General features: G+C 42.4%; 1 protein-coding gene across 2 annotated transcripts; it reads left to right on the top strand.

Annotated features, from left to right (window-relative positions):
* Nucleotides 1-4,479: 4,479 nt before the first annotated feature.
* On the top strand, nt 4,480-22,532 carry BRI3BP (BRI3 binding protein). Of its 2 annotated transcripts, none has more exons than XM_083717707.1 (3): nt 4,480-4,801; nt 12,446-12,548; nt 17,145-22,532. In XM_083717707.1, the coding sequence occupies exons 1-3, from the start codon at nt 4,607-4,609 to the stop codon at nt 17,561-17,563; spliced, it is 717 nt and encodes a 238-aa protein (XP_083573833.1). In that variant the 5' UTR covers nt 4,480-4,606; the 3' UTR covers nt 17,564-22,532. The 2 variants fall into 2 exon arrangements, with proteins under 2 accessions (XP_083573833.1, XP_083573834.1); XM_083717708.1 differs by lacking the exon at nt 4,480-4,801 and adding an exon at nt 10,751-11,567.
* The last annotated feature ends 354 nt before the right edge of the window (nt 22,533-22,886 follow it).

Here is a 22,886-nt window from a genome sequence, read left to right as displayed (position 1 = left end):
CAAATAGGGTGACCCCTGCAGGGACCACTGTCTGGGGGAGTGTCATTGGCCCTGGTCCCTGGCTGGGCGTGAGGACATGGCAAGTTCCCTGGATCCCTTTAACGGGATACCCCAGTGCTTGGAAGGGCAGGCAGAGACTACAACCTCCCCTCCATCCAAGACAAGGATTACCCCAATGCCCAACCCAGTTGTGACGATTGCTATGAGGTAGGCAAAACCACCAGGCTGGAGCCAATTTCCCTGGTGGGCCAATTTCTCCCCTGACCCAGAATACGGCGACCGCTGTAGCCACAACAAGGTCCTGGACCAGTACCTTGAACCAAGGGGGTGGGGAGACCCTAGCGAAGGAAAAGCAGGTAGGTCCCCAGGTGTGGGCTGTTTAAATGGCCAGGGAGCTGCTTCGTCGACTCAGCCTCCTGGCCCAGCCCGTGTCTGAGCCTGCACCCCATTTTCTGATCCCTGGAGCAGGCTAGGATCCAGCTCCAGATACGTGGTGGGGGCCCACACCCCCTATCAGGACAGGAAGCCGATGCTGCAATTCCTTCCCCGGGGACTTAGGGGAGTGTCTGCCACCCACAACACCACAGCACCAAAAGGGAGCGAGCGGACTTCTACAGGCAATTATTTTATTAAATATGAAACTGAACAGAATTTTGTTTTATTTTTAGATCCTATCTTTTCTCCAATGAACTCAATACAGTACACATGGTTCACCCCCAACCTCATCTGGTGACTGGATCAGGGTCACCCAATGAGCTTCATATGGGATTTGAACCTGTGTCTCTTTGGCACTAATCAAAACATGTTAAGCCTTCCAAGGAACCCTTTCCACATATCTTTGACTGCTGAGGAACAACTCTGCATCTGTCTGTTTAATTCTTTTTACAAATTGCTGCCCATAAAATATATTGAAGCCATTACTTTCTGTACACCCAAGCAGGGTTTTACTACATATAGCCTGGTGCAGACTTTGTAGAATTGCAGAAAGGTTGGCTGCAGCACATCTCAAAGTGGACATCTCCTAAATGGTAAAAACATAGCTACTACTACTGTTGACAATTTCCTACCTTTCAATTGCTGGAGTACTATTAAAATGCAGGAAATTGTCAGTAATCTAGTTTATATTTTTTATCATCATGAGAGGGCATATTTTGATATATAATATTTTAGTATATAATATTTTAAAATATACAATGCCACCTGCATCTGCTTTGGAATAGTTTTAAAGATGCTTTTATTATTTTATTGCTTGTTGTGGCTACCCTGGGCTCCTTTGCAAGACCAGGATATAAATTGAATAAATAATAAATCTGTATCTCACATGTATCTGTTGCACTTGAAGTGCAAAGTATAAAATCCTTCCCTGACCAAAGCAGCAGGACATTAACAGATGATCAAGCATAGCTTTTAACCTCCTGAAAGTAGCTTTGTCAGTGTGTGTGCAGCCAAGAGCATGTGTGCATGGTTACACATTACTATTCTACCCCACATTGGGTGATGCTAATAGGGGATAGAATGGTAAAACAGTTGCCTGTGATCAGGACCCTAAACAGAGGTGGCACATCTCATGCAGCAGATTTTTGACATTTGCTGCTACAATAGCAAGCCTTCTGCCCACATCACGGTGCATAGTAGCCAAAGTCAGCCAAATAATTTTGGCAACTGAGATAGAAAATTTCAGAAGTCCCTCTCTGGACAGTAGCACCACAAAAACAATACATTAAATCAACAACCATCTGCTGCCTGAAGCTTCACTTTGCCTGATTTGAGGGGGTGTTTGAAATATTCCACTGTTTGAAAATATCAATACTGTAGCAGAAAACCTGCTCCTGCACTGTTGGAGACTTCAGAATGCAGACCAGAATGGAAAAAAATCCAGGCAGCAATATTTTAAAACAAAAGTTTTATTGACTTTGGTTTATTTGTCAGACAAGCAAAGCAAAGTGGGTACATTCAGCAAAAATTAGAGAATGCCCCCGAACACCAGGGGCAGACAGTTTTTATCCCCTTAGGCAAAGCAAAGTTCAGCCCCTTCACCCACCCCCCTTAAACATTCCCCTTTATGCATATTCATTAAAGCTCTACCAATAAACTTGGTGTTTGCCTTGTTCGGTTCCAAGCTGCATTATCCACTAGGTGGTGCTGTAAGCTTAGAATCCTCTTGATCTATTTGCAATTCCTTGTAAAACCACATTGACCATCTGTGTTCTCACCGTTAGTTTTGTGGTGGGGTACATCTTCCTGTTGTTGCTCTCTTCTCGGTCTGTTTACTGGATTTGGGTCAATAGCTAGAGCAGGTGTGAAGTGCTCTGACCACACTTGCTGCATTTACAAAAATGCTGTGTGCAGGCAGAGGAGAGAAATAGTTTTTAGCTTTCAGCTTGCTCCTTATAAAATGGCTTCAGTCTGGCTCTCCAAAGTGGACCTCTGGTCTCCACTCCTTCAGCACATCTACTTCTGAGCAGAGGTGCATAGGATTATACTCTTAAATTGCAATCCTATCCTCACCTAGGAATAAATAGCACTGAAGCCTTTTCACTTACCTACCACCAGCTATTTTGGTAATTTTATTGATATCTTATATTCTGTTATGTTCCACACACTTATTGGTTTCTTTATGGACTTGTTTTGTTTGATATGATCAATGTTATTACAGGAAAACTCAATAAAACATTTAAATTAAAAAAGCTATAACTGAAGTATAATTCTGACCTTTGAGCAGACATGTTTAGAATTGTACTGTTAAGATGAAATCCTGCATGTACTTCCCTAAGAGTAAGCCCTGATCAAATCAGTGAGGCTGACCTCTGAGTCAGGTAAGATTGCATGGATTGACTGCAGTCCTATACTCTTTCATCTGGGAATGTGTGTCAATTAAGACAGCAAGGCTTACTTTTGAGTAGACATACAAAGAATTGCACTGAAATCCTGTACTCACTTGCTTGGGAATAAACCCTGAATATTTATTCAGGTTTATTTCTGATAACATCTACTGTATTCACTTACCTGAAAATAAGTGCCATTATTCTGAGATAGGCATAAGTATAGGTTTTGTATTTAGGAAGGGCTGGAACAGGCATCCAACCTTTGGCCCTCCAGATGTTTTGGACTACAATTCCCATCATCCCTGACCACTGGTCCTGTTAGCTAGGGATCATGGGAGTTGTAGGCAAAAACATCTGGAGGGCTGAAGGTTGGAGATGCCTGGGCTGAAGCTCAGTGATGGAGTATCTGCTTTGCCTGCAGAAGGTCCCAGGTTCTGTCCTCCTGGCATCTCCAGGTAGGACTGGGAATGTCCCCCAAGGTTGGGTGGCCATCTGTCATTGGGAGGGAGTTGGGCTAGATGACCCTGAGGGTCCCTTCCAGCTCTACAACTCTACGATCCTAAACACTGGAGAGCTTCTGTCTTTCAGTGCTGACAATACTCAGCTAGGTGGACCAAGAATCTGACTCTGTATGAGGCAGCTTCCTATGTTCCCAGGACTGCAGCATATCAATAAGATCCTGTGCTCATTTACCTGGGAATATTTGGGTTACTTCTGAATAGGCATGCACAGGACTGCATGTTAGGCTGAAATTCTAAGGCCCATGGAAGTCAATATGCAGGGCCAGTGCTATCACTAGGCCTGCTAGGCAGCAGCTTGCAGCTCAAGACCTCAGAGTACTGATCTTTGAGGGACACAGCTTTATACAGAATAGTTTTTATTGTGTCTTATAAATAACTTGCAAATTTCAGCACTTGACCTGAAGGAATTAGTAACAAAATTAGTAAAGGAAAAGGCATGCACAGTGAGATTCCCATGAACCTGAAATCGAAACTTTTAAGAGACTTAAATTTTAACATCACAATTCACAACATTATTCAAAATGATTTGTGTGCCAAAAACATTTTATTTTGTATTTGAAGAAGATAATCAAAGATTGTTGTGTTACATATTATTGAAATTTAAAATAAACTTTGCAGTTTTAACCTTTGCACTTTTCATTTTTTTTACAAGGCATCCGTTTTTGAAAACTGGAGTTGTTGTTGTTGTTGTTGTTATTTTGGTGGGGTGCAAGTAGGTAGCCTTGCCTAGGGTGCAAAATAGCCTGGCACCACCAGCACTGCCCCAACTCCCTTTTTAGTAGTTAGGTTGAATTTATTTACAGTTCCCAGGAAGTAAGCCCCACAGAAGATAGACTCCTAGAATGGTAGAGTGGGAAGCGCACCCAAAGGGCATCTAGTCCAACCCCCGGCAATGTAAGCTGGGGAAACCCTGGCCGGTGGCCGGTTATAAATGACACATTCAAACAACAACAAGCAGGGGTTTTGGTGTGAAATGAACCGTAAAAAACGAGCGTTTGAAGTAATACGAGGCCGGTCGGGATCTCAAGGGAAGGCCGGCTGGACTCCAGGTCCGCTCCTCTCTGAGGAAGGAAGCCGAGGCGACGAGAAGGCGGCCGCCATGAGGGGGCGCTGCCCCGCCGGGAAGGAAGGCGGCCGGGCCGCGAGGCGGGGGGAGCGCGCCTCTGAACGGCCTCGGCCGCCCTCACGCTCGCCTCGCCGGCGCTCGCCGCTACGAGTAGGCCGCGGCTGGTGGCCGGCGGCGGCGGCGCGCGCGAGAAGATGGCGGCGCGAGGCGGGCGGCGGGCGCGGCTGCTGCCGCTCCTTTTCTGGCTCCTCTTGCTGGCGGCGCCCGGGGCCTGGTCGGCGCGGGGCCGCGGGGCCGACAAGCAGAACAGCCTCCGGAGGGCCGCCAGCGGCGTCTACCAGGGCGTGAGCGGCCTCTTCGGCGAGGAGAACGTGCGCGCCCTGCAGAAGGTGAGGCGCCGGGAAGGCCCGGCCTGGCGAGGGGCAGCCCCGTCGCTCCCGGGCGGGGGACGCGGATTCCGGTTTAATTTCAGTGGATGAAAAGGGGCCTTGCGATGGGGGCGCGGGGAGCGAGAGGGGCAGGCAGGGACCCGGAGAGGCAACCTCCGTGTCCTCTGGGTTTCTGTCAGGAAGGATAGTGGCTTGTCTCCTGGCAAGATAATAATACTGTAACGGGAAACCCCCAGCTTTATACTTGCCGAAGAAGGAGGTGGAGGGAATGTCTGAATGGGTTGGGGAAATTTGGTCCATAGCAACGACAGTTAAGCGGACTCCTTTGCAAAAGAATACATAGGAAACCAGCCTGACGAACAGTATAGAAAGAATACGTGTAAACCGGGCTTGGGGGGAGAGGCAGGTGTTCGCGTGTCTTCGCGCGCGCAAGGAATTCAGTGGCAAATGCTGCTTTCAGCCTTTCTGTCACAGTATTTGTTTATGATCTTCGTAATTGGTTCGTTTTTGTAGGCTAATAAAATGCAGTTTTGTTTAAAATGGTAGCAGTAGTGATGGGTAGGGGTGATTACAGTATTGGAGTTGGAGCTTGTCCTTGGCAGAATATAGTAAAAATAGGACAGAGGAATAGGAGTAAGGAATAAGAATGCCTTTATGATACCATCACTGATAAAATAATTGACTAATAGCAATGGGAATAAGGAATAATGAAAGAAGAAAGGACCCAGGAATGTTTTTCGACCTTGTTGTTTTCACGAAATAATAATTGGAGTAGGCAATAGGAATGGAGTTATGGCCCTGTGGTTTTGACAAATGAATTGAACTGAAATACAGTAGTAATGGCGAGACTTAAATATTCATAAGAATAGGGCTTGGGGGGGTCCTGAAGGGGTGTAAGGTGGATTAACAGCCCAGCCCTATCTCCTATACCTGTATACCTAGAAGAAAGCCCTGTTGAGTTCAATGGGACTTGCTCCCAGGTGAAGGGGGGACAGCACTGCAGCCTATGTATGTAAATAAGTATGTAGCAAAAATCATATTTTCTGTTGGACTTTGACACGGCAGCACAAACATTTGAAATTAATAATGAATGTTTTTATTATATGATTTATTAACTGCTTAACCCATTTTTTAGTTGTGTGTCCGTAAGGGGAATTTTAAGTATTTTTATTTTTATAAGTTTTGTTGCTGTCCAAAACATGTTTTGTGGGCAGCTTAGAAGAATATAAGACATAATCCTATTTTTTAATGAGACCTCTGGCTTTGACAAACACTCAGAACTGAAATAAATAGCAGTAGTAATAATTTTATGACCTTGTGGTTTTGACAAATAAGTTAACCTGAACCAATGATAATGATTTTAGTAAGTGCATTTATAACAACAGTAAGGGGAAGGGGGCAAAAGATAAAAGAGGAATTGATACTGCAATCCTATACAGAGGTACCTTGGTTTTTGAATGTTTCAGAAGTCGAATGTTTCGGTTTTTGAACATTTAAAACCCAGAAGTAAATTATTCAGTTTTCGATCAAGCCTTGGAAGTCAAACATGCTGCAAGGGTGAGTGCAAGATCTGGAGACCTAGCTGTTGCCTATTGAGTCTTGGTTTTCAAACGTTTTGGAACTCAAACGGCCTTCCGGAACAGATTACGTTTGAAAACCGAGGTACCACTGCAATCCTCAGAAGTAAACCTAAATAGCTGTGCATAGGATTGCAGCCTGATAAATGATAAATAATATTTTCTTAGTGACCTCTAGCTTTTTACCTAAACGGATCTGAAATGATTTCAGCATGGTGCCTTCAATAGATTAATTGAGCTGAAATATTTGTTGTGAAGTGCATAAGACAACTAGATGTTCTACACAATTTACTGTACTAGATAAATAAAATCCAATGATTTTATCTGAATGACTGCAGTCCAGTCTAATAAACAAATCATTATACTGTAATGATCTCTTATAAAAGGTGGGGAGGAGATGCTATGTGTTTCTACATTGAAAGTGGTCAGGACTCAAGAGCTGGTAAATGGTGGACCTTACAAGCCAACTTCTTCTGGGTCACCAGCTGGTTGCAGGTTTGTTTGTTTTTTTGCAGAAGATTGTAAATTAGGCAAATTTCAATCTGATTGAGCAGAATATATTTAAAAATCCATTCAATTGGTGCAACTTTTCTTCACCTCTTTATATCAAGCTACACCTGTCAAAAATTCCCTCTTGCACACAAATAATCTTCCACTGGTTTGACCCATGTATTGGTTGGCTGTCAAAATTCCTTTTCCTATCCAACTCTTATGGTGCAGGGGCACTTTCCTTCCTTGCAATTCATGGGAGCGTGTTAGTGGGACATCTCTCTGGGCTGCAGAGACCAAAGAACACATTGCTCACATATTGCAGGAGCCCAGTGTTCTTTTTTCCCCTCTGCTGGAAGAGCTCCTTGGGGTTTGAGTAGTGGAAAGCAGATAAATAACGGTGCAGAAGTGGCCATTTTCCCTGGCTTTGAAACCTGGGGAGGAGGATTCAAAATGGGAAAACTGAGGACGATTTTGGTATCCTCCCCTGCCTCATCCATTTGCCTCCTCCCAGCAGCTTCTCTAGTAGAAAATATATCCCTTAGACTACAGTTATGGGTGGTTGCAGGGCCGTCTTTAGCATATGTGCCGCTGGGGTGCAGAGATCCGCCCAGTGCCCCCAAATTTAATTTAGCCCCCAAATTAACTTTTGTTATGCTTATGTCAGACACCACACTTACACCTTATGTCTTGTTTACAAAAGAAGGGAGGAAAAAGAAACAAACTTTGCTCATTTATTTGCAATACACTTATACTCAAGTATACAATACCACCACACTTAGATTTATAAGTATTGTTTTGGCATCTACTTAGGAGAAACATCAGTCGTGTCAAAGGTGCTGCTGACTCCACTGCCGCATAGTAGCACAGCTGTGGCAGTTCAATACAATGCGTAACACAATATTTTGATGTAAGAGTTAATTTCGTGTGCACGGCGCCATTGAGAATGACAAGTGCCACTGCTGGCGTAGCGTGTCTTTGGTAAATGAGCGCACAAAGTCAAAAGTCCTTTAGTGAAACAGTAGTTATACATTTTGGTAATATCTAGGTATATATGTATTTTGTTTTTCTAGCTTGATCAAAATTAATTACTATTTTGTAACAGGTAGATAGTTAAGTGCTTAGGCGGCTTCAGTGGCGGGTGCCTGCTAGAATTCAGCGCCTGGGTGCCCCACACCCCTCGCACCCTGGGTAAAGACGGCCCTGGGTGGTTGCATCCATGACTTAGTCTTAGAGATTGAATTGTGGAAACCAGAAGCATTGTTACTAGGTATATTAGAGAACGATGTTGAAAAGAAAGATGTGAAGTTATTTAGATATGCAGTTACAGCAGCCAGAATTTTGTTGGCCCAAAAATGGAAACAGGAAGAAATGCCAACGAGGGAAGAATGGAGAATGAAACTGATGGAATATGCAGAAATGGACAAATTAACGGGGAAAATTTGAAACCAACGCGATCAGAGATTCACCGAGGACTGGAATAAATTTACAGAGTATATCAAAACTGTGTGTGATCAGGAAATAACGCTTGTTGGATTTCAGGAAGCTCTGTGAAAAGAATAGATAGGAATGTCGCTTAAAAGAGAAGATAAAATAAGGATTGTTAAAGTGCAACATAAATTTAGGAAATGTGAGAAGTTGTGATAAATATGAAAATTGTCAGATAGGCTGATGGAAGTCTAGAAGATGTATAAGTTAAATTGGATGTTAAATTATAAATGGAATGGTTATTGGAAATTTGAATAAAAATTAATTAAAAAAAAGAGAGAGATTGAATTGTGAAAGGCAGACAGTAAAGCTCTGTATCAGTTCTCTGTAAGAATGGAGAATGTAGATGCAGCTTTTCTCAGCAATGATTGCTGAAATTCCTTCCTGGGCTGCTACTTTAAGGAACCAATGGAAATCTCTTTAACTGGAATGTGCTTTTTTTAAGTGAAATTGCACATAAAGGTTTCTCCTCCTTCAATTCCTTTTCCATTTTTGTCATGCCTTGTAGGTTGTAAGCCTAAAAGGGGGGACTTTATTATCACTGACAATTTTTGTAAATCATTCTGGGGGACACCCCCCTTTTATTTGCTGAAGGGCAGGATGTACTAAGTCCCTTAAATAAATACATAGGTGGAGGCATTGAACATCCAAGCCTGCTGCACCTATAAGAAATGGAAGGATTCCTTTGAGCTTGAACCTGGAGGACAGGAATTGAAGTGTTTCGGACACTATGGAAAAAGGGAACCCCAACTAATGACCTTGCCTCAATCTAGAAGACTTGTTTCTGTCTTTGACATATACCCACACTATTTGTATTTTTGCTCCTTGGCAGTACTTGCCTGACATCCTGCCAAAGCAGCACAGAAATTGATGCTTTTCCTTTCGTGACCTCCCTTTCTGCGTGATAGTGCTGTTTGACTGCAAAGCTTAGCATTGAAGCCGAGATGCTGTCACCATCTCTTTCTCTTGTCCACGGAAACCACAGCAGAAAGGTCATGTTTCCAAAAATGATACCTCTTTATGGGGAAGGGAAATTAGATAGGCAGAGGGTAGTGTGTATAGGAAATATTATGAAATAAGGGATACTTTTTATCCTGTAAACGAAATTGTGCTTATTGTTACATGAGGGAACGCACTGGTTCATTTTCCTTCAGTGCCTTTAGAAAAATGGAAAATGTGCCGCCTCCCCTTCCTATTCATCATAAGCTGATACCTGAGAGTCTCTTCAAAGTGCAGGTCTTGAAAACCAACTCACAGAATCATAGTTACAGGTAGGTAGCCGTGTTGGTCTGTCGTAGTCAGAAAAAAATAAAAAAAATTCCTTCCAGTAGCACCTTAGAGACCAACTAAGTTTGTTATTGGTATGAGCTTTCGTGTGCATGCACACTTCTTCAAATACCTGATATCTGATGCTCAAAAATTAAACCCAGAAAGCAAAATTTTGTTGGAGTTGTCCTACTTCTTGCTGATTCTGAAGAATTGCTTATCAGACCCACATTGTTTTATTTCTTTGCCAATGAATTCCTGTGTATTAATCCCATGTAAGGCATTCTGCCAGTTCTTGTGGGGTACTATCCAGGCATCTCCTCTTGGGCAACTGAGTGTATACACAGAATGTTCTAACACTTCCCTGTGATTGTGCATTGCAGGGGAACATCAGAAATTGTTTGGCAGGGGGAGCTTGTTAGCCATAGCTGATAATTTCACCAAGGAGCCCCAGGATTTAAAAAGCACTGCTCTGTAGCTTGCAATTTCTGGCATGTTCTATCTGAAGTCATGTACTTTTATTATTGAGTAGTTATTGTGCAACATGGTTATATTCTGCCAGTGGCATGGTGGATAGATGTAGGGATTATGCAGCCCCTATCCACAGGACTTTGCAGTCTTCATAGACAGCAAATTGAGGTGTAATATGGAGAGCTCAGAGATTTAAAAAATGGGTTGTGTGGTAAGGATGGAGAAAGCTGAAAATGAAGAAGGCAGTAAGAGAGAGACATCGTTGGAGGAGGAGGAGATGCTGCAATCCTGGGAACATAGGAAGCTGCCTCCTAGTGAGTCAGATTCTTTGTCCATCTGGTGGAGCAGAACAGACTTGGGATACATGCAGTTTATAAAATGAACATTAAAGGGCAGGATCTGTGATAGATCTTTGCATGTGGAAAGTCTGAGATTTGGTCTCTGGGTAGGGCTGGAAACGGCCTATGTCTGAAGGCCGCTGCTGATCTGTACACAATTCTCAGCTGCATGGAGATGCACAAGTGGGAAGGAGGAGCAAACAGTAGTGGAAATTACAGTTCGTTGGTTGCCATCCGTCTGTCTTTGGAGACGATGGAGGAGTGCGCTTTTAAGGGTGAGGTCAAACTGCTAGAAGGCTACAGCACCTGCTGTGGCTTTAGAGACATGTTTTGTTGCAGTTGGGGCAGATGGAGGCATCTGGTTGTGCTGCTGCAGATGCACGACTTGACTGTCTCCAAGCACTGTGGTCTGCGAGGGATTCCCACATGGTGGGGTTGATGATGCCAGCCTTCATGTCATGTTTGCAGAAATCTTTATATCACAGAGTAGAATACGGCAAATGAGCTAGGGCAGAAGAGGGCAATGGAAATTGGGCTATGAGGGAGGAGCTAAAGGCCTCTCCTAGGTTAAGAAATGTTTTTCCAGATCTGGAAAAAAGCTAGTTTGGACACCTTTTCCTTGTTGCATAGTTGTTTGTTTTTACTTGGTGAGTGGGGTTTTTTTTTAAAAAAAGCAGCCTGAATTGGTGCCAGCTCATCTTGCATATGTGGACCAGTCCATAATCCAGACATGGGAAGAATACTAAACAATCTTCTGGTATAATTGATTCATCTAACAGTAACATAGGAGCAATAGACATTGAATACTTGGTTAATTTTCACAAGGCTTTCTTCTAGCTCATTTACCAGGGTCATGTTTGAGCAGTACTAGTGTGCACAGAAGGGTTCGTTTTTTTTTTAAAAAAACACACTCTAGGAGAGTGGTTTAAGTGAAGCATAGTGTAGCCCTTACAAGAGAAATCTTGAAGAATTGTGATGGAAGAAATAAAATCAGAGGCAAGATTTTGTGGCATGCAGGAAGCTTACCAGCCATTGTTAGTTGTTCATTCATTTAATCTCCACCATAGGTCACAAGATACTGGAGACCTTGATGACACATATTTAATTCAGAAGAATGATGGGAGTCCATTGGGTTGGGTTGGTAATGAATAAAGCATGTTTATAATTTTATTTCACTTTCCCCCACTAATATACTTAACAGTTTTGTGCTGTTTGCCTGAAATTGCTGTCATTTGCAAAATAAAATAGTGACATGTGCATATCATTAACCTTCCTTAAAAATCTTGACAGTTGCACATTGGAATGTCAGGTATTTCTGTGAGTGTGAGAATCCCAAGAGTGCATATTTCTCAAATTACCTGTAATGAATTGGTTAAAAGTGTTTGTTTGTTTGTTGTTAGTTTTTTTTAATTGTTTCAGTTGTAGACTAGAAAATGCAAATATTTAAAGCCTAATCTTAGCTTTGCTTCAGTCCATTGTAATCTACAGATTTCAGCATGCCTAAGTCATGTATAGCATAAAGCTGTTAATGTGCAAAATATTGATCAGTTATTGTCTCCCAACCCTGTGAAGTATCTCACTTCTGGGTTCCTGTCTCAGTGGCACATGCTAGCTTGCATCAGGTCCTAGGTTCTGTCTAGAGCATCTCCATTTAAAAAAGATCTCAGGTAGCAGAACCAGCTAAGATTTACTTGCCCAAGATTTGGGAAATCAGCTGCCAGACAGGAAACACTACTTTTGGACTAGTTTGATCAACAGTTTGACTCTATGTAAAACAGCTTCTGGATTCAGCCCCAGAACTTATTTTCAGAACTTGGGTCCAAACCTAGAATAAGTGTGCCTCTGATCAAGTGCAGAGAACACTTCTCCTACCACTTTCAAATACTGTGCCTGCCTTTGCATCTGTACATTTGATTTAAGGTTAAGAACTGTATGTAAGAGCTGGGATGATAAATTCTTCAAGTATTGTAAGTGGAATAAAACTTCTAAGGTTTGTCTCTGCTCTGTTTTTCCAGTTTTTCTCCAAACTGACCGAGCGATTTGTATATGGTGTGGATGTTCTAGTAGATACATTTTGGAGAATATGGACTGATCTTCTGGATGTCCTTGGGATTGATGGTACGTGTGAAATGCAGAGTTGGTTTTTCCTTCATCAGTGCTTCTGTTTAATAAACTCATAGGTTCTGGAACAACTTTAAGGTAGGTTTTCTAAATATGAAGTAGTTTTGAAGCAAAATGGTATGTACAGTTCCTTAATTCGATGGAAGAAACATAAATAGTTTGATTCTCAACAGTGGTAAGTATGGGTACCAACATGTTAAAGTTGACCTGCTGGGGTGGGGGAAGGTAGGGATCTGGTCTGCCAGGTGGAAAGGTTCCCTTCCCCTGCTGTAAGGCGATTGTTGTTCTCACTCAGGCATTAACCAGGATGTTTGAGGGTCAAAAGAGCCGAGGGTGAACCTTCACATCTCCTTAGGTCCTGTCCACACCATCACGCTGCGCATGATGAAAAGCATCCATAAGATATCTTGTTTGCCACCTTGATCTTCTTTGGGGGAGAAGGCTGGGATAATAAATAAGTAAATAAAAGGGCAAGCAGAAACCAAGGTCATCTCTTAAGATATCTAATTTCATCCCCTGAAGGCATATGACAGATAAAAGTCATTGATGGTATGGGTGGAAAGTGGGCTTGTGGCTTAGGTTGCAATACTTAAATGGGCCCTGTTGGATTCAAAGGGGGCTTGCTTCTAAGTAGAAATTTTAGGATTGCACTGTCAGTTATACTATGCCTAGAGATGGATTCTTGCCTAAGATGCAGGATTGAATACATTCTCTGAAAAGTTAGCATAACTCAATCGGACATTAGGCAACATCCTTTTTCCCTCTGAAAGGGGCAAAAGAAAGAAAACTGCCTTGTGGTTTATTTGCTTCTTGTAATTGCTCATGGGAAAAGAGGAAGAAGCCCTTTAAAAACCCTTTCCCCCTTACTTGATGAAGTAAATTGATGTAGTCCCTACAGAATAATTGTTGTGATAAAAGTCATTAAGATATATTTATGTTATATATAATCCCTTCTCCTAAGACAATGCGTTTTGTAGGTGCAGTATGTCAAATTGCTTACTTGGAGCTATGGGGGATTTTAATAATAATGCACTGGTGTTGGGGTGGGGGAAACTTATAGAAAGTTCATCCGCTTCTGTCTCGGTTATTATACATTCTTCTGGGTGGACCTTTCCCAGCAAACCTTTGCCAAGAATTTGAACTTCTATCTCCCCCTGTTTCCTGAACTTTCTCCTGGGTTGGGACATTTTGCATGCTTCAGTTAGCTGGGCAGCCAGTCTTTCTGTCTAGGTAGCTTTAGTCCTAGTTTATCTGCATTTGTTGGGAAGTAGAAAGTGAGCAAAGGCTTTTACTTGTGCAACAAAACCATCCTTTGAGGCTGCCTGAAGGGTTTTGTGTCATAATTTGAGCCCCAAGGTCCCCAGTTCTTTTACTGTAATGCCTGGATTATTCCAGTTATTGTCTAAATATAATTTTCTAACTATGTACACTTCTGATAATTCTTTCTCACTTTGCCGTACTGTGCAAAAAGCCACCTTGTTCCCCTGTTAATTATTGCAAGATCCAGGCAGTCGTTGCCTTCCCTGGCTTAGTGTATGGTCTTACATTTTTGAGAGCCTGGTGCTCTAGCTATTAGCTTCCAGCTTCCAATCATCATAAGTTATTTCTGGATGCTGTAACATCGTTGTCACTCCTCACACATTAATTCGTTTGAAAGGGGAAAGAGTGTTAAAAGGAGCCCTATTCTCAACATCAAGCATAGGCTGCTCCCATGGGCTCATGGTTTCAGCTGAAGTGGGCAGCCTCCATGTGTTGGGGAGGCTTTTCACTTCAGACCTTTCCCCAGTGCATGGACAGCATGGAGGCAAGGCTGGCAGGAACAAGGGAAAAGGGTGTGCAAATTTACCTTTAAAGTTCCTTCACGCATGAAGAGAGAATGCCTGAACAGGGCTCACTGGAAACGCTCTTCTGGGTTTGTTGGCCTCTTCTCTGCTACATTCTTTATTTCCTATGCATTCATTCCCTTCATCCTGGTCTGCTGAGAGATCAGCTCCTGCAATATCCCTCCTAACTTTACTCTGTTCTTCTACACAGCTAACCTTCATTTACCACTTCTCATACTTGAGGTTGGAGGGGAAGGACTTCACCCTAGTCTTCCTCAGAGCATCTCCCTCCCTCAGTCAGCCAACTCTCTTCCAAGGATGGGACAGTTGGTTCTGCCAATATTTGAACGGGTAGAACCACTGAGACCCAATACCCAGCTCATCAACACTTCCCACACACTCCTCCCTGGTCAATGCTGGGGCTGCTGGAATTGGGACGTTGCCTGGCCCAGATGCCATGCAATGATCAACAGTATTGCTGCAGCTTGTGGAGGCAGCTGCCCCAAACCAAAGCATGAACCTCTGTCATCCTGTTCCTTGGACAGTTACAGTTGCTCCATTCAGTTGTAGCTACATTCATAGTTCACAGCTGAACCAGGGACCACACAGCATTCTCCAAGCTCTCTCAAGTTTTATGTGTGAAGTTTTAGTAGAGCAGCAGCAGCAGTAGTAGTAATTTTCATCAGAAAAAATATAAAGTGGTTTGCAAAGAAAAATATGTAAATTAATAAACATTAAATGGAAAACATCAAAATCTATAAATAGTGCAAACTATAAAATGTCAAATTCCATAACAGAATTTCCACTCACTTAATATACTTTTAAGAACTCAGCTAGATTGGTAAAGAAAAAGTGTTTTATATGTGTTTTATATGTGATATAATGCTGTGACACCAGATGGCGCTGTGGAGTCCAGTCTTTCCCTACCAGATTTCCCTGTATGAGTTTACAACAAGTTTAACTGAACTGCTTCTTTGACATGTCTAGATCTAGCCTAGCACTCACTATCCACATCTACTAACACACCTGTACATCTGTCAGTCTGAAGACAGCTACCCACACTCCTTGACAGTTATAGATCCAATTATCCCCTGAATACATATACAAAGACTGCCTAACGCTAGAACTACACAACCTGTACATATCGGTACAAAATATAAATCACAGTCCTTAGCTGGTAGAGGTGTTAGAAACAAAATACAGATGTGGGGTGGGGTGGGGTGGGGATCATATAGCTAAAATATGTAGCTGGGATAGAAGCCTTAGCAGTCCAATCATGTGCCTATCCATTCAGAAGCAAATCCCATTAAGTTCGCTGGAGCTTTCTCTCAAGTAAATGTACACAGCAGCCTAAATAAGCTTTCTTATAAGAATGTTATTTTATCTGACTTCCTCCTTCAGGAACTATGGGCCAGTAGTTACAACTACCCGTGTAACAACAACAACTCCCCGTCAATGTTAGTGTACAAGTAAGCGACTTGAATAGGACTTTATGGGAGGGATTCAGTTGAGCTATGGCAGTCATTCCATCAGAACAAGCTTTTCAGCTTGCCGGGTGGAACAATTTCCCCTCCTCCCCACACATTGTTCTGGGGGTTCCCCCGACCCCCACCTCAAGCTAAGTGCAGGCAGGGGGAAAGTCCATTTGTGCTGGCTTCCACTAGTGGGACCCATTACTTTAATCCCATCCTGTGTAAATGCAAATATTACACAAGAAATTATCTTGGGGGGTGCAGAGTGCTGCTTGTAACTAACACCAGCTGTAAATGCATCTCCTTAAGAGATTGATTTTGCCTTCCCATGACAGGGTTGGAGGAAGGGCATTTTATGTTTGCCCTGTCGAAAATTAGGAAATTTAGTTTCCTGGATTGCTTCAGTGGAAGGAGAGTACCACCAGGGAAGTGGGAATAGGTTGTACCTCAGTCGTAGAGGCATGCTGAAGGTCCCAGATTCAATCCCTGGTATCTCCAGGCAGAGATGGGAAATACTTCTCAGGCATTGTAGGCAGTAGTGATCTAGATCAGGCATCCCCAACCTGTGGCCCTCCAGATGTTTTGGCCTACAACTCCCATGATCCCTTACCACGGATCTTGTTAGCTGGGGATCATGGGAGTTGTAGTCCACAACATTTGGAGGGCCACAGGTTGGGGATGCCTGATCTAGATGAACCAATAGTCTGACTTGATGTAAGGTCCCTTAAGATCCATCCCTTCTCCCTCTCTGATCTCCATTCCAAGAGGTCTTGTCCAGAATACCTCTTTGCTCCCCTTCAAATCCTTCCTCAAACCTATTTTTCTTGTGAACTCTTTGGTTTTAATCCTATAGTCCTTTCCCTTCACTGCAAAAAACAAAACAAAAACCCAGCATTTTCTTATCTTTATCCTTGCTTTTCTCCCTCCTCCACTCACTCATTCTGTGTCCCTCAGTATCAAAAATTAGAGGGAAAGCTCCTTGTGGCAGAAATCTGTCTTTTTATTTTCCTCTTTTTAAAATTTGTTTCCTGCAAGGTTTTGGTGTATATAAATAATAATTTCTTTTGTATCGTTGGTAAGCATTACAGGAGGTGAGGCAGTGTATTATTCCCCTGCCGCCATCTTTAGAAACTACTGTATATGTTCAACTCTTTCATTCTTCTGCTGAAATAGTTTTCTGCTTTTAAAGCAGCATTTAGGAGTTTTCTCCTTATGCTTTTAATTATGGTATTATTCATAGCTGTATCTACAAAGGTAATGATTATATCAAATAAAGCTTTCTCTGTTTGAATTTTCAGGTTCCAACTTGACCCATTATTTCAGCCCTGGGTCCCTCGCCAACAACCCCACCCGTGCTCTTTTGCTGATTGGCGCCATCTTGCTTGCTTATTGGTTTGTCTCTCTCCTCCTTGGGTTCTTCTTCTATCTCTTACATGTGCTGTGTGGCCGCTTCTTCTGGATCGTGAGGGTCGCCCTCTTTGCACTTTCTTGTGTGTACATCCTTCAGAAATATGAAGGTGAGCCAGAACATGCTGTCCTTCCGCTGTGCTTTGTAGTTGCTGTCTATTTCATGACCGGACCTGTTGGCTTCTACTGGAGGAGGAACAGCCACAGCACCCTTGAGGAGAAGATTGACCATCTTGACAGCCAGATCCGACTCCTGAACATACGTCTTTCTAGGGTGATCGAAAACATGGATCGAGGAGGTGACCAATGAAACATGGTTTATCTCACTTTCAACACCAGCTCTCTAGGAAATCACCAAGCACTGTCTCTAGTTCATGAAAAGTTAGCGAAGCAACAAGCCAACATGGATAAAACAATGTGCAACATTAAGCCGTTAAATGTTAACATTAGTTTATCTAGACAATATACTGAAAGAAAAAAATGCACTTGTAAGATAAGATTCTTTAGCTGTATATTCAGAGATTTTCCTCCATGAGTAGAATTTTATCCGCTTACTTTTTTCCAAGCATTTAGAACATATTTTGTAAAAGGTTTTTATAAAGGCATATTGAGTAGTCTATTTAAAATCAATTAAAAATTAAAATGAGGTTTATGCAGATTTGACATTTTGAAGAGAGAAAGCTTAAAGAATTCTATCAAATGCTTTCGTTATGAAAAATGTGGGGGTCAGCTTCTCATTTTTATAATTTAATTCCCCCCCCCCCCGCTCTCACCAATGACTTACTTTCATTACCTCAAGTTGCCTTTTTATATGATTGCAGTGGAAGGAATTTCTTCTAATTAGAACAGAAGATCACACACCATGGGTCTTAGTGGCAAAGGAGGGCATCTGTGGGACACAAAGTGCTCTTTAAAGAACTTGTGGGGTTTTCTGTGTTTTTCCCTTAGCTGGCCAAATTGAAGCAGGGATTGGGAACCTGTGGTCTTCCAGACTTTGGTGGGCCATTGACCATGATAGTTGAGTCTGGTAGATATTAGAGTGCAGTAACATCAGCAGGGCCACAGGTTCCCTATCCCTGCTGTAAGAGTTTCAGCAGAGAGAGCAGCTCACGCAGAAGGCTGCATTCTTGCTCCTTTGTAGTGAATGCAGTGAATCCACTCATGCAGGATCTCCATTAGCAATGTGTAAAGGTGCACACCTCCAGAACCTCTTGCAAAAGCCCTCTTGCCACAAATACAGTGGGAATTAAAAGCATTCCTAATACTCCTCCCCAGTGGTTTTTTTGCGGTGGTATGTGCTGGTACAGCATACCCCGATCTCTGTTTCCCAGCTGCCATTTTGCCACTGCTGCTGCTAGGCCGCCCCCCCCCCCACTTGTTTGCTCGGTCGCTCGCTCCCCGCACCTGCCTGGCTTTGGGAAGGAGGGAGCAGGACACCAGGATCCTGACAGAGCCTTGTGACTTGTTCCTCATTCCCAAGCTGGGCAAGCGCTTCCTGGGCTTGGGGAATGAGACACGTGGTTCTGTCAGCATCCTGGTGCCCTACTATCTTCTTCCAAAAGCCAGGCGGACGGGCTTTAAAAAGGAAACTGGAGGGCCTTTGGACCCTGTCAGAGCCTCCTGCCTCTGTCCCAAAGCCAGGCAAGTGCTTCCTGGGCTTGGGGGAATGAGGCACAAGGTTCTGCCAGGATCCTGGAGCCCTGCTGCTTCCTCTCCTTAGCCCACTTGACTTTCCTTCCTCCAGCTATTTCTAGGCAGTGAGTACCAGCACCTTATTTTCTAGGGGGGAAAACACTGCTCCTACCTAATCCCCACCTATTTTAATGCCACTTAAGCTGGAAATAACTAACAACAAAAAACAGCTTTAGTTAAATAAAAGTGACTGGAAATGAAGGCATTGTGCACAGTGGTGGCAATGCAGAGTTGGCTTTTGCGATAAAATATTTTCCAAGCAGAAGGAATGTTAAACAGAAATTATGCACCAGTTTTTAAAAGGGGGGTGGGGTGGGGGATCACGTCAGGACCCTCTACATCAGGCTTCCTCAAACTCGGTCCTCCAGATGTTACTGGCCTACAACTCCCATGATCCCTAGCTAGCAGGACCAGTAGTGGTCAAGGATGATGGGAATTGTAGTCTCAAAGCATCTGGAGGGCCGAGTTTGAGGAAGCCTGCTCTACATGGTTTCTTTATTTGTTGGGGAAGCAGTGTATAAAATGATATTGCAAAGACATTGGCTGCTGAAATCTTTCTCAGGACCATTAAGTGGCAATAAATTAAATTAAATAATAACACTTTCAGGAAGATCTGGTGCTTTTTCACTTGAAATCTGCTTCTACACAGTGGGTCTCTGATGAGGATGCTTGCATTCAGACTGCTAAGATCATAACCAAGGGATCAGCAATAGTTTGTCCAAATAATGATATGGGGTTTGTGCTGTGAAACATGCCTATGAAATAGTGATGCGGCAGTCAAGTGCTCTACGAAAAAAGTGACCTTCTGTTGCCTCAGAACCAAGTTCTATCCACTGACCCTTAGCATTTGTTTGTAAAAATAGTGTTTTTAAATAGCATTCTAGACAAAAAGCAGGAAAGCTTGGAAAGTGCTTTGCCAAATTCTGCCTACATGTGTCCATTCATAGAATGCATATAGAACTGAGTAGGATTTGGCTAAACTACCCTATTGCTTTAGCAGGATAGTAACAGAGTTGCTAAAAGTTTTGTATGTAAACAAACTATACATGATATATAGATATTTAAAAATCTTGCTGTTAATGTTGACACAATTATTGGCATTTCAGATTTTGAAAACCACAAAGAGCCACCAGATATCATTTAAAAAAAAAAGATTTTGCAGCTTATGCCTGTAAGTTAACTATCAATATTTGTGTCTTCCCTCCCCATCCCTTGCTGATTATTTGCTCTGGAGTAAGTGTCACAATGGAACTTGATTCTGAATAAGTATACAGAGGACTGCAGCCAGTCTCTGCAATCAAATGCTCATAACTACTATTGGAAAAATATACCCTTGGTATAAAAACTGGATTTCTTTTTAGCTGAGAAAACCTCTATAAAACCCCTATTACCCCTATTGTTAAAATTAGTTCACCATGGCTATAGTAAATGCAAGAAGAATGTATATATTTTTATACACAAAAACATTTCACTGTATAAGGTTATTGTTGAGAGAAATACTGATGTACATAGTTTGCACACTGTGCTTGGACAGTATAAGTAAAACTGGGTGTGTGTTTTCCTAGCTTCCCCCTTCACCATTTATGTATGGTCTGTTCTTAAAATTAGAGAGGAGCACAAACTATTGTCCAGTGTACTTGAAAAATGTTCTGACCATTATTACAAAATGCAGCTATTACACTTTTGAAGGTAAATGTGATGTTATATTAACAGTTTTCTCAAGTTCTACAGGATACAAGCATTGTTCTTCTTGTAATTGGCTCCTTTGTTCGGTTTCTTCGTAATCTCATCCCATGGGATGAGTCAGACTTCTCTGCTTTGTGCTGCTGCTATATCTAGAGGCACTTAAGAGAAGAGAAAGCACCTATATCCTCATTTAACCAATGTATACACTGAGAGACAAGAATGTTCAAGGGGCAAGCAGCAGGGCAAGGCAGTCAGTCATTGGCAGGAATAAAATCATAGGCTTAAATACACATAATCACTTTTCAATTACCACTAACACTCCTTTGGTATTGCTGCCTACTGTGATTCCTTGCTTATTCCTCTACAAGCTGTCTTCTTGCATTCACATCAAGAAGTTCCTCACAAAGGAGCCTATTAGGGTCAAAATTAAAAATAGCCAAAACCATATAAAGTCATAATGAGTAAGTGTAGGGAGAACATTCCAGATGTCTTAACTAGGAGGCTTGCGTACATCCTCTCTTTCCTCACCCTTATTGCACTTCTCTGGTGTGTTAATATTCTTTTCCCTTCCAATACTGTTAAACTACATCTGTGCTAACCATGTGGTTCAAACGCATTCCTGGTTAGGGCCAAGAGAGACAAAGCACAGCGCCAGGGATGGGGAACTTGTTGCTTGCCAGATGTTGCTGGAGCACAACTCCCATCATCTCTGTCTGCTGGCCATTCTGGTTGAAGCTGATGAGAGCTGGAGAACAACAGAATCTAGAGGGCCACATGTGCTACATCATGGCTAAAGCAAACTGCAGAAGGGAGAGGGCAATTCACACCCTAGAGCAAATGATGAGTGAAGGCGACACTGTGGACTTCTTGCCTGTGGTTAGAAGTTTGGCCCAGTGAGACACAACACAATGAATGTGAACGTGTGTTGAGCTATTTGCACTCCCACTGTGGAAGAAACTATTGTGCATGTGTCCACCTTTGATTTCAGCTTGATAAATGAAGTAACTTAATTCCTTGGAAGCTGCTACTTGAGAGAACCTCATGCTTTACTCTCCCAGTGGTTCACAAATGTAGTGGAAACATCAATCTGTGTATCAGCTGTGGTGATAAATAGAACAGAGTTGCTGTTTCCTGAATGTACTGCTTTTTAAGAAGTGATATTGGATGTTTAAGTACTGTGTACCGAAACTACTGTAGCTTAGTGGCATATTCTGCCCTCCCAAGATGTAATCTGCTTAATGTGGACAGTTCCTCTGCTTCTGCTGTAGCTTTGTTTTGATGAAGGTAAATATTTGTTTCCTTGTGACTCATGGACCATCCCAATAATCTGTATTTGGCAGCTAGTGATCTATCTTGACCTATCTATCTATTTCCCCCCCTTTTGGAGAACATGAAGTTATACTGTGTTCTGCATGTGAATTTAAACTTGGATGATTCCATTGAGCTATGATGACAATTGCCATGTTAGAAATCTTTTTCTGTTGTAAAGCAAGGGAAAAAATGTTGATTGTGACACTGTTTATCAGCACTGAATATAGTGACCTTGTATCCTGTTTGGACTTCTGATCTTAAGTATTAGGTAGTTTTAAAAAGTCTGTATACCAAAACTGTGTGTTCTGGTTTTTTTGTGTTTTTTTTTTTTTAAATGGTCTGAAGAAAATGTGTGTATTATTTTAATTATGATCTTTAGGGAAACACTAGGTTTTGCTCACAATAATGTTGAGTAGCCATAATGATCTCAAGCTTTTTCCCCTCTTTTTTTTAAAGAAACTGCTATTCATGTCCTTATTTATTAACTGACCACCAGCTCAGTATACTACTATTTAGTGGACTATTTGTAGACTGATTTCACAACTGAATTATGGTGTTGTGACCAATTAAACTTTAAATGTTTACTGTAACTTTGCAGTGCAGTGGTTGGTCTTTTATTCCCATGATTTTGGGGGTGCATTGAAGAGAACCCTGGGGCACTTTGGAAGCTTATCATGGATTCATCAGTAAAGGTGGGCATAATTATGTGACAGGTGACCAATGCCCATCATTGACCTTCCTTCACGGTGTCTAGTTGCAGGAGAGTCTGGTGCATTCTAGTGTGCTCTTTCTTGATGGCAAGGAAAGGAGTTGAGCACAACAGGTCTAGTGCCTGCTTTGCATTAATATGCAAGATAGAACATGTTCCAGAATCCTTTGCCACATGTGGGCTTTGTGGAGAAGGTTCCCTGAGGCTTTTAAGACACAACACAAGGGTTATTGTG

Source organism: Podarcis gaigeae, assembly GCF_964106915.1.
Source record: "Podarcis gaigeae genome assembly, chromosome: 16".
Classification (NCBI taxonomy): Eukaryota; Metazoa; Chordata; class Lepidosauria; order Squamata; family Lacertidae; genus Podarcis; species Podarcis gaigeae.
This window is presented reverse-complemented; position numbering and strand designations above follow the sequence as displayed.